Source organism: Prionailurus bengalensis, chromosome C1 (genome assembly GCF_016509475.1).
Source record: "Prionailurus bengalensis isolate Pbe53 chromosome C1, Fcat_Pben_1.1_paternal_pri, whole genome shotgun sequence".
Lineage (NCBI taxonomy): Eukaryota > Metazoa > Chordata > Mammalia > Carnivora > Felidae > Prionailurus > Prionailurus bengalensis.
In genome coordinates this window covers 51,561,200-51,573,696 of record NC_057345.1, presented here as the reverse complement: position 1 = coordinate 51,573,696, position 12,497 = coordinate 51,561,200, and the positions used below count along the sequence as shown (strand labels likewise).

Sequence of the window (12,497 nt, the reverse complement as noted above, 5' to 3'; positions counted from 1 at the left end):
AGACTCTAAATTCTTTGAGGACACAAACAGTGTCTTATTTACCATTGTCCCTCCAGGGCCTAGTGGTATTAGCTGACTAAATGAAGGCTTGTATTAGGTAAAGACTCTTCAGTTGCTAATGACAGAACACCCAACTCAAATTAGCTTATGCAAAAACCAAACCAAAACAAACCCCAGCACATTATTAGTTCATGTAACTGCAAAGTTCAAGCTTCAAGTAATGTTGTAAGGAGCTCATCTTTTTTCCATTTTTACTCTCTTCTCTGCTGTGTTTGGCTTCACTCTCAGGCAGTTCTTCTGTAGATGGGAGGCACCTGGTACAGCAAATGCAATTTTTTGTTCTGATTGGGCCCCAATGTCTTGGTTTGATTCATGTGCCTATTCCTAAACCAGTCCCAGAAGCCAGGGGAGTGCACTGCTCTGCTTGGTCAGACTTAGGCCACATGTTCATCCTTGAAACTGGTGGTGAGGGAATCAGCTCCACGTAAGTATGATGGATTGAAACTGGTGTGTGTGTGTGTGTGTGTGTGTGTGTGTGTGTGTGTGTGTGTGTGCAGGGATAATATGGGGAGTATGGATGCTGATAAGCTAAAGCGATTCCATTCTCACTCCCTTTGTTAGGCTCCATGCACTACCCTGTATTTGGACCCTTGTGGCACATGGATATCTGCCCACACTGGACTTGCCTGTGACTGCCAGCTCTTCCCCAGAGGTGGGGGCCACCACTCTAGCTTGGAGTATTTCCCAGACTTTGTCTACCCAGCTTACAGCTTGGTCCTGTTTGTCCTCTTCTTGCTCTAAATGTTCCCAGCAAACTGCACAGTGCATGCAATGTCCTTTCAGACACTTTGGCAACTAGTGAGTCATATATACAAAGAACCATTCAAATGCAGAGTGTGGTCAGTTCTCTAAGAGAGTAGTGAAAAGATGTTTGGAGAGCAGAGATAAAGGCATACAACATCTGGCTGGGAGCATGAGAGCAGACAAACGCTTCAGGGACTATCAAGCACCCAAGACAAGTTTAAGTGTAAGTTGAATGATGGTAATAACAGTGATAATAAAACAGCAGCGAGTACATATAGTACTTACCATATGCCAGGCCCTCCTCTAAGAACTTTATATGACTTAACTCAAGGAATCTGCACAATACTCTTTCAAGTAGGTACAATTATTCTCCCCATTTGAGAGTCAAGTTTAAGGAACTTGCCCAAGGTCACATAGTAAGAAAGTGACAGAATATAACTGGGTCCCTATCATGCAGTGTCTTAAAGGCCAGGATACTGTGTTAGACTTGACTTACAGTTCTTTGAGTGGGTGTTTCATCCTTCCCCATGGAACCAAACTTCCTGAGAACAGGACTGAGTCTAGTTCAGCTCTGTCTTCTCTAGAATGTCTAGGTAGGCTATACATTTAAATAGAAGCTACACAAAAATCCTCTTTGAACAGACTATTTTTACTGGAACGTGCATTGTTATACAAAAATGAAGTCTTCCACAGTGGTTAGAGCACTGAACAGGAAGTTATGGATCTGACTAACTGAGGCTCTCACCCCCTGACTCGTGTGTGACTGGGCAAATGGCTCTATGCTACAGATTTTCCAACTGTAAGAGAGGAAAGCAAGTATCCAACATACCTCAGAGGGACACAGACAGAATAGAATAAAAAAATACACATAAATCCTTGCAATACTTAAGAGTAAAGGTACACGAGAAACTAAGATATTTTTCTTAGTTTCACGATAACATCAGTAATCAGCAAATATGCATTAGGAGCCAAACATTCTAGACACTATGGGATCACAACAGAGTAAGACATGATTTCTGCTAGTCCTTGTTTTATAGGATTTAACAGGCAAGATCATTTTGAGTCATAAACAGAGATTATTTAATAGAACGTCAAAATGGTAAAGTACATTAGAGTTCATATGGTCCAACATTTGTAAATAGAAAAAGAGATCCAAAAGGGGAAGTAAGTCTCAGGAAGAGTATTGTTAACAGAGAAACACTTATCTTCAAAGAAAAGGCCTGGAGTCTGGGTTTGAACATCTTAGTTGAAGAGGTTCCCATCTGTGTGACCTGGGGCTAGACTCTTAGCTTCTCTGGAATAATTTCCTTCTGTCTAAAATGTTGATAAAACTTACTTTAAGGGGCTGTTGTGACGATTAAGTTAAGATCATGCATGTAAAACTTGAACCTGTGCCTTGCTGAGCATCACAAGTCAACTATTATTATTGTTACCTCTGTAGGAGAAAGATCTTTTTTGGCTCTTTTTCTACAAGAAAAACTGTTCTTTCTCTGGTGAGACCCCATTCACAAGGTCGAAGTAGGACAGAAAGTGCTTTCAACTGCTCGGAGATGGGCGCTGAGGAGCAAGAACCCAGCCATCCTGGGCGGCAGAGCACAGCCCCCCTCGGCAAAACCCATCTTCCATTTCCTCTCCTTCCTTTTCGGGAAAACCAAGCTCCCCCCACGCGTTCTGTAATCTTCTTTTCCTGCCTCACCAAGTCGCTGGCCCCTCTCTGGCTGCTCTGTGTGTTCTCTCGGTCGTGCGGGCCCCGCAGCAGCGAGGCGGCCGAGACTGGCGTGTCGCTCCCTCCACGCCCCATTCTTCCCTCTGGTTCCAACCGGCCGCAGCTGCGTTCTGAAGCCCGGGCTCCCGCGGGCATTGACGCGCTGGGGGAGGAGCGGTTTCTTGCTGCGCGCCTCTCAGGAGCATTACGGCAGGGCTCGTTCCCGGCTCTCCGGCCGCCAGCCCCAGCCTCCCCGGTCCGGAGCTGGGACTGGCGGAGGCCGCGAGGGAGGGAGCGTGAGCGAGGAGGCACGCGCCCGCCCGTCCGCGCCCAGACCGCCGCCGCCGCCGCCTTAGCAGCCATGGCCGAGCGCCGCGCCTTTGCCCAGAAGATCAGCAGGTAAATCTCAGGCGCGGGGCGCGCCGCCTCAGCGGGAGGAAGAGCCGGGAGTCTTCCCGGGCCCGGCCTAGGAGACGGGTGGGTGTGGCGACGCGGGCGCGGGGATCCGGCGGCCTGGTCCGCGGCTGGGCGGAGGGGGGTCGCGGCTGTCGCGGGCGCCGCCGAGGCCTCGCGCCGCCCTCCAACCCGGGCTCTCAGCCCGCACCCGCGGCCATCCTCGCCTCGGAGCGCGGGGAGCCCCGCACGCCGGCGCGCCCGCCTCTGCCAGCTCCTCGGCGGCCCGGGCCTGGAGTTTCGCGGCGGCTTACTGCAGGGCGGGTGGGGGAGCTCGCCGGCCGGCCGATCAGCGCTCCCCAAATTCTTTGTGTCCCCACCCCCGAGCTGCCTGGGGCCGCCGCGGCGTCTAACTCCCCCTCTCTCCCCGCCCACCCCCTTTTGCCCCCAGGAGGGTGCGGGGGTCCGCCCTCTTCTCCACCCCAACAAAAGGTTCCGTGCGCGGCGGGCTCGGGGCCGGTGGGAGGCCGCCCCTTCTTACGCCTCCCACCCTTCCGGAGAAATCTGACAGGATTCCTCTTTGCAACCTAGGGACAATTCAAAGTGGGCTTGTGCACCCAGAATCTAAAACGTATAGGCAAAATGAAAAGTTGAGAGCTTGTGGTCTGCACCTCGGGTGTGCAGCTGCCGAATCTTGGGCGAATTGTAGGCTGAAGCTTGATCTTAGTAGCATGTGAATTTAAATGTGTGCCTGTGTTTCTCATGGCACCAGACGAAGATGGATGATAGGCAGTGTTCTTTTTACACTGGCCGTTTGGCTCATATTTTAGGAGTCTGGAAGTAAGCATGTGATCATGGTTGAGGTTTCCGAACCTTTTACCAGCCTGTGGCGGGTAGGATGCCAGAACCAAAAATTGAAATACGGCGGGGGATTTTAATATCTGTAGAATTTCATTGTGAAATATACTAACGTGTAAAACAGTAGACAGTGTTGGTTTTATTATGATGTCCCAAGAAAAGAAAGAAACATTCGAATGCATTACTTTTTTTGACAATTTTATTTCTGTGGTTCTGGATCTTTTTAGTTTGCTGATCTTAACGATTTTTGGACCGACCAGACAGGTCTTTTCTTAACTGCCTGAACTTCCATAGGGTTACTCTGTTTTGGCACGTTTTTCATTTAAAACTAACATCTTTTTGATTTAAGCTTTGTGCGTAATTATTCTTTTCTTTTGCGCTTTAAGACACATTTCATTTTAAGAGGCAAAATAAAAAGTGTGTAAGAACACGTGCTCTGGTGTCGGACTATTATGCCATGGGTTCAAATCCTGACTTACATTCTAACTTGGCACTCTAATCAAATTGTTTAAGCTCTTTTAAGTTACAGTTTTGGCATCTGGAAAATGGGTACAGTAATAGTACCCAGCTCATAGCACTGTGAATATTAAGTGGCATACTTTGTGTAAAGTGTTTAGCATGGTGCATGACCTTTAGTAACTATCATTGAACACTGAACAATAATTAGTATATCCTTAGAGTTAATAGGAAATTATTACTTTTGTTCTTTTTAATTTTTTTGTGAAATAACTGGGTCTTGTTTGTGAAGGCAGTATCACTAAAAATGTATTGCTTGACATATATGCTTAGTATTCATTTCTCTTTAATAGAACCAAGTTTCGCCGAGAATATTTATTGATCAGGAAATTGCGCACTAGGGAGTTAGATATGAAATATATACAATATCTGTTCTCCATTCATGGAGTTTGTGCTGAGATGAGAGGACAAAATACAAGAAAAAAAGGAAGTTTCACAAAACAACAAAAATTCAAATTAACGTAGCCTTGTAGAGTTGTCACATTAAGTAAGGCAGTGGAAATGAGACATGCATTGATTGGAGAGATACTTAGGTGATTGGTTATTGATTGGGTACAGAAGATGAGGATGACTGACGAGTCTGGGATGACATACAAGTTTCCGACTTGGGCAGTCAGGTGGATGATGGAGGCAGTCATTGAGGTAAGGGAGTACAAGAGGAAGATGGGATTTGAGGGTGGGAAACAAGATGGGAAGAGATGATGATTCAGTTTTGGACCTACTGATTTTGAGGTGCTCATGGAGCATTTAAGGAGAGATCTTTATTAGGTTGTTGGTGATGTTGAAGATGCAGGAGATTGGGCTAGATGTCTACATTTGGGAATCAGCAAATACATTGTAATTGAAGCCAGAGGATTAGATGAGATAGTATTGGAGGAATGTGCAGATTAATTTGAAGGGAAGACTGAGGACAGAACTGTTATAGATGATGAATTATTATCTGCTTATTGTGACTGAAAGGTACTTTCATTCTTGTTACTAAATATGGTCAAATAACACTTCTGAATAAATTCTTGTTCTGTTGATTAGTTTCCTACTAGAGGAAGTATATATAGCACATACTCTGGAGATAAACTTCCTAGGTTTGACATCCCAGCACTGGCCTGCATTGAATAAACTTGGGCAAGTTACTTCACCTTACTTCTTCATTTTCCCTATCTATAAACTGGGGATAATAGTAGGACCTACCTTATAGGGTTGTTGTAAGAATTAAATAAATCAGGGGCGCCTGGGTGACTCAAGCCGGTTGAGCGTCCGACTTCAGCTCAGGTCATGATCTCTCAGTTCATGAGTTCGAGCTCCGCGTTGGGCTCTGTGCTGACAGCTCAGAGCCTGCAGCCTGCTTCGGATTCTGCGTCTCCCTCTATCTCTGCCCCTTCCCTGCTCATGCTCTGTCTCTCAAAAATGAATAAACATTAAAAAAAAAAAAAGAATTAAACAGATCAGTACCTGTACAGTGCTTAGAACACAGCTTTCTACATAATAAGTGCCCAGCATCAATTATTTTTTATTATTATAATATTCATAATGTGATGTTGGACCTTTTCTTGGGAGTGATAAGTCATTTTGTGATGTGCGTATATGAAATTTGTTGCTCTGTGAAAAGCCTGTTGCTATTCGAAGCCTTCTTTTTCTTCTGTTTAAAGCTTTATGATTGTTCCAAAATCTTTACTTTAAAAAGAATTATACTGATTTCTTTTCTGGTTCAGTCATTTCCTAACCCTTTGCATTTAGTGCTGTTATTTCTTGAGGCTGTGATTTTGTGATTTCTGAAAGCTCTTATTCTTTATCACTGATTGTACTACTTTACTCAGCTCATTATAGAAAAGCAGCATGTATATTTTGTTCATATCAATTATTGCCTCTTGTCTGTTCTCCCTGCTTTTGGAGGACAAGGCATATACATTGTTCATTACTCCCCTTATAATCACCCCCTAGCATATAATTTTGTGGAACGTTGACTGTAGATTAATGATCTAGGCTTTTGTTTGGATTATTTTGTTCTGTTACTTGATACTCAGCAGTAATAATGAACATTTGGATATACTTAAAGCACTTATTACTATATTCTCATCTTTATTACCCAGAGAAGGGGAAAGAACATAGTGAAGAACATAGCAGGTCAGTCACATTGTACAGGTTCAAATTCTGAATATACCACAGAATAGCTATGTAATTCTGGGCAGTTGATCTAACTTCCTTGTCTTGGTTTTCTTTCCAGTAAAATGGGGATAAAAGCCTCCATGGGGTTATCATGAAGATTAAATGAGTTAATACATACAAAACACTTAGAACTGTGACTGAAACATTATAAGCATTAAAAAATGTTAGCTGCTCGGGGCGCCTGGGTGGCTCAGTCGGTTAAGCGTCCGACTTCAGCTCAGGTCATGATCTCACGGTCCGTGAGTTTGAGCCCCGCGTCGGGCTCTGGGCTGATGATGGCCCAGAGCCTGGAGCCTGCTTCCGATTCTGTGTCTCCCTCTCTCTCTGACCCTCCCCCGTTCATGCTCTGCCTCTCTCTGTCTCAAAAATAAATAAACGTTAAAAAAAAAATGTTAGCTACTGCTATTGTTATTCCTATATCATTTACAGTTATTATGATTCCCATAATCCAGACAAAGAATTGAGGCCTACATAGCATGAAATTATTTGCCTGAATTGGGATTCAAACCCTAATCCTCTGATTTCAGATTACATTTTTTTTAATTGACTGTATTTTCTTTCTGCAAAATGTTTTCTATGATACTTCCAGATTTTCATACAGTGCTACAGTTAGCATCCCCAAAGTTACCCTTACCTAGTTCATCTTTCCTTTGCTAATTTGTTATCATTTTGCTGCCTAAGAAGCAGGCTTTGAAAGGCTTTCATCAGATCTTTATTTTTGAGGAAAATCCTACAGGAGTAGTATTTCCTGGATATAGGCTTATTTATAACCTCATTTTTTTTGGTTTGTTTTTTGTTTTGAATCTGTTCATAACTTTGGCTGTATAGGCCCAATATTTCAGTCTACTTTGTTCAGTTCATTCTCACAGTCCTGATCAAAGAAATTCTTTCCACGTAATACCAACTACTTCAATGCTGCCTTTTTTATCACTTTGGACACATATACCTCCCTGGCCTTTTGTTGTACTCATCTTACAAAATCTTAATGCTGAATGTCTAACCTCTTTCTTTTTTTAAATATATATTTTTTTAATGTTTATTTTTTGAGAGACAGCATGAGTGGGGGAGGGGCAGAGAGAGAGGGAGACACAGAATCCTAAGCAGGCTCCAGGCTCTGAGCTGTCAGCACAGAGCCCCACGTGGGACTCAAACCCAGGAACCGTAAGATCATGACCTGAACCGAAGTTGGACATGTAACCGTAACTGACTGAGCCATCCAGGCACCTCTCAGTGTCTAACCTCTTTCTTGCCCCTTAGTTGCATATTAGTGTTAGAGGCAGAGCAGAACAGTGCAGAGTTGATCTTTTATTAATGAATGTCTTCTCATTTGAAATGAGGTTTACTCTAAATCCTTTCTCTTATTAATGTCTGTTTCCCTACTCCCATCTCTTGCTGAAAAGTTCAAGACCATCTAACATGAGTCTGTTATAACCTCAGCATGCTACTGTTCCTATATGTCATTAAATCATCTTTCTTATGAGCTTGAAGGTGTGCCTTCCCTAAAGTTTACCTAGTGTTTTGTCCTTTGAACCCCACACCTTGCCACCTCTTTCAGAATCTTTAAAAAAATTTTTTTAATGTTTATTCATTTTTGAGAGACAGAGACCGAATGCGAGTGGGGGAGGCGCGCACACACACACACACACACACACACACAATGGAAGCAGGCTCCAGGTTCTGAGCTGTCAGCACAGAGCCCTATGCAGGGCTCGAACTCACGAACCACAAGATTGTGACCTGAGCTGAAGTTGAACACTTAACCAACTGAGCCACCAAAGCACCCCTCTCTCAGAATCTTGCTCTCATAATTTTTTCCTTTCCTTTCTATCATCTTCCGTCTGTTTCTTTTCATATATGTTTCCCTTAAACCGTAAGACTTATTACGCTTTTCTCATCATAAAATGAAGAAACATTGAATCTTCTGGCATTTCTAGCTGCCAACCAGTCATTCCTTTTTTCTGGTCACGTTTCTCACATGTATGTGGTACAGTCACAGCCGCTTCCTGCTTGTTCTCATTGGCCCTTGGGCCATATTACTGTGCTTCCCCTGGTACTTTTACGTGTACTGGAATTAGAGAACGCTTGAGGATTAGGGGTCTTTGACTTTTTTCTTTATCACTGATTTCATGACCTCTTGTTTTTTGGGTTTGTCTTTGTAATTTTTCTGCCCCCCCCCTTCAATTCCCCACATTCCCCCTTTCCCCCTACTTTATACTGCTTTTCAGAGCTCTTTGATGGCTGGTCTGTGTCTTTTTTTTTTTTTATTTTTTATTAAAAAAATTTTTTTTTCAAAGTTTATTTATTTTTGGGACAGAGAGAGACAGAGCATGAACGGGGGAGGGGCAGAGAGAGAGGGAGACACAGAATCGGAAACAGGCTCCAGGCTCCGAGCCATCAGCCCAGAGCCTGACGCGGGGCTCGAACTCACAGACCGCGAGATCGTGACCTGGCTGAAGTCGGACGCTTAACCGACTGCGCCACCCAGGCGCCCCTGGTCTGTGTCTTTTTATCTCTAGAGTTGAACACAGAATCTTGTGTAAACTGGACATGTAAGAAGTGTTTCAGTGAATGTCGCTCTGCCACCTTGGAGCATGTTTCATTACCTCACTTCCTGATGACTTCAGTGGGGCTAGAGCTGATCTAATCTCTTACCTCCTGTAATTCAAATGTGTTGCAAATGAAGTCTCCCTAAAATACAGCTTTTATCATGGCATTCTTTTGTTCAAGAATATAGAGTGGCTTGTTAAAGTGTTAAACCCAAACTCTTGCCTGCATTTTATCTTATTAAAAAATTTTTTTTAATGTTTATTTATTTTTGATAGAGAGACAGAGCATGAACAGGGGAGGGGCAGAGAGAGAGGGAGACGCAGAATCTGAAACGGGCTCCAGGCTCAGAGCTGTCAGCACAGAGCCTGATGTGAGATTCAAACTCACACTCACGGACCGTGAGATCATTACCTGAGCTGAAGTCAGCCGCTTAACCGACTGAGCCACCCAGGTGCCCCTCTTGCCTGAATTTTAAAGTCATCTATAATCTGGTCCTTCTCTTGTTGACTTACTCTCTAGTTTACTTGTACCCCCCACAAGTGCTCTGCTCAATCCCATCTCTGTAACTGTTCTGTTTTTTCTTTCTGATATACCCTTTCTCTTCTCAATCTTACACTTTCCTGCAGACCACTCCCATTCATTATCCTTACTTTTGGGATGACCATTTCCTCGCTTTTCTTTATTCTTTCCACCTGTGAATGCATTTCTTTCTTTCTTTTTTTTTAAGTTTATTTTTATTTATTTTGAGAGAGAGATAGAGAGCAAGCGGGGGGGGGGGGGGGGGGGGGGGGAAGGGCAGAGAGAAGGAGACAGAATCCTAAGCAGGCTCTGAGCTGTCACTGCAGAGCCCTATGTGGGGCTTTAACTCATGAACTGTGAGATCATATCCTGAGCTGAAATCAAGAGTCGGATGCTTAACTGACTGAGCCACCCAGATGCCCCCATAAATGCATTTCTAAACAATATATATTTTTTTTGTTTTTGAATACAATCATATTGTATATTGTCTTTTTTTGTGATGCTTCTTTTGTTCAAATTCTATCTGTGAGATTAATTTATGTTATAGATAGTTGGAGTTCAATTTTATTGCTTTATATTATTTCATTGTATAGACATACCACAGTTTTTCATTCTACAGTAGATGGGCATTTGGATTGTTTCCTGTTTGTGGCTATTACAAACAATGTTCCGGGGGCGCCTGGGTAGCTCAGTCATTTGGGCTTCCGACTTGGGACTCAGGTCCTGATCTCGTAGTTCATGAGTTCGAGCCTGGCGTTAGGCTCTGTGCTGACAGCTCAGAGCCTTGAGCCTGCTTCAGATTCTGTGTTTCCCTCTCTCTCTGTCCCTCCCCGCTCACCCTCTGTCTCTCTCTCTCAGAAATAAATAAAACCTTTAAAAACAAACAATGTGGGGCGCCTGGGTGGCGCAGTCGGTTAGGCGTCCGACTTCAGCCAGGTCACGATCTCGCGGTCCGGGAGTTCGAGCCCCGCGTCGGGCTCTGGGCTGATGGCTCGGAGCCTGGAGCCTGTTTCCGATTCTGTGTCTCCCTCTCTCTCTGCCCCTCCCCCGTTCAGGCTCTGTCTCTCTCTGTCCCAAAAATAAATAAACGTTGAAAAAAAAAAAAAATTAAAAAAAAAAAATAATAAAAACAAACAATGTTCCTGTGAACACTCCTATACATGTATTTTGGTATGCATGTGCATGAGTTTCTCTAGGGTATATATTCAGGTATGGCATTGCTGGTCCTTAAGTATTTTTTATTGCTTGTCTTAGCAGTTTTATTCATCATCAAGTTTATCTGGTAATGCCAAACTGTTTTCAAAGATACCTGAAGAAATACACACTCCCACAACAGTGTTATTTTACATAGTTGCCATCACTTGGTCCTGCCAGCTTTCTCATTTTTACCAGTCTGGTGGATGCATGCATGATGCTGTCTTACTGTAAAAGTTTTAATTTGTATTTGCTTGATTACTAATGAGATTGAGCTCTGTTTTGTATGCGTATTGACTATTTGAATTTACTCTTTTGTAAATTGCCTATTTGAATTTTTTGCCATTCTCCCCCTTTGTTTTTTCCCTTTGTATTATTCTTTTTCTTATTGATTTGTGTGAGTATTTTGTACATATTCAATGTATTAACCCACTTATTGATTATATGTTTTGCAAATATCTTTTCCCACCCTGTGGTTTTTAAATATTCTTTTTATGGAGGGGCATCTTGGTGACTCAGTGAGTTGAGCATTTGACTCTTGATTTTTGCTCTGGTCATGATCCCAGGGTCATGGGATTGAGCCCCACATTGGACTCCGGGTTGAATGTGGAACCTGCTTAAGAGTCTCTTTCTCTGGGCGCTTGGGTGGCTCAGTTGGTTGAGTGCCCAACTTTGGCTCGGGTAATATCTCTGGGTTCATGAGTTCAGGCCCTGCATCGGGCTCACTGCTATTAGTGCAGAGCCCGCTTCAGAGCCTCTGTCCCCCTCTCTCTTTGCCCCATCCCCACTTGCACTCTCTCTCTCTCTCTCTCTCTCAAAAATAAATGAAAACATTAAAAAAAAAAAGTGTCTCTTTCTCTCTCTCCCTCTACCCTTCTCCCTTGCTCTGTCTCGTGCATGCTCTCTCTCTCAAGAAATTATTTTTATGGAGTCTTTTGAAAACTAAGTTCTCAGTTTTAATATAATTGATCAGTTTATCTCTCTCTCTCTCTTTTCTAATGGTTAGTACTTTTGAGGTCTTCTTTAAGAAATATTTTATTACCTTGTGGGTGGCTCAGTCAGCTAAATGTCTGATTCTTGGTTGGTTTCCACTTAGGTCATCTTACAGTTGTGGGATCGAGCCTAGGGTAGGGCTCTGTGCTGACAACATGAAGCCTGCTTGGGATTCTCTCTCTCTCTCTCTCTCTCTCTCTCTCTCTCTTCCTCTCTCCTCCCCTGCTCGCTCACTCTCTCTCTCAAGATAAATAATAAACTTAAAAAAAAAAGAAATATTTTATAAACCTGTGGTCATTATGATATTCATGTATATTATCATAAACCTTCTAGTTGGCTCCTTTATATTTAGGTTTATATTCCACCTGGACTTGATATGTGTATAAGAATTTTAATTTTTTTCCAAATAGATTATCCTTTCCCTATTGACCTGCCCTGCCACTTCTATAATAGATTGTGTCATTATTTGTGGGTCTTTGTCTGGGTTCTCTATTTTGTTTTTTTGGGCTGGTTATACATATTTTCACCAATTATAAATACTCTTAATTATAATAAGGCTTAGAATTTGGTAAAATAACTCCCCCCCACCATTTAAAAAAGTGTCTTGCTTTCCCCTAGTCCTTTGAATTGCCTTGTATATTTTAGAATCCACCAAAAAACAAACAAAAATCCCCAAGTCCTATTAGAATTTGATTGGGATTACGTTGAATCTAAACATCAATTTGACAGAGAAATGACGTCCTTATAATACTGAGTTTTCAATCCCTGATTATGGTGTATCTCTTCATTTATTTAGGTCTTCCTT

The 12,497-nt window shown here is 43.0% G+C and overlaps 1 protein-coding gene across 9 annotated transcripts in view; it reads left to right on the top strand.

The window, feature by feature from the left end:
- Positions 1-2,491: 2,491 nt before the first annotated feature.
- Positions 2,492-12,497, top strand: part of DOCK7 (dedicator of cytokinesis 7) — a 230,105-nt gene continuing 220,099 nt past the window's right edge. For 4 of the 9 annotated variants that reach the window (XM_043575153.1, XM_043575151.1, XM_043575148.1 and 1 more), the window contains exon 1: positions 2,516-2,908. In XM_043575153.1, coding sequence (XP_043431088.1) covers positions 2,871-2,908 — 38 coding nt within the window. In that variant the 5' untranslated portion in view covers positions 2,516-2,870. Of the gene's footprint in view, positions 2,909-12,497 lie in introns of all 9 variants that reach the window. The other 5 variants (XM_043575150.1, XM_043575147.1, XM_043575146.1 and 2 more) reach the window with 2 other exon arrangements.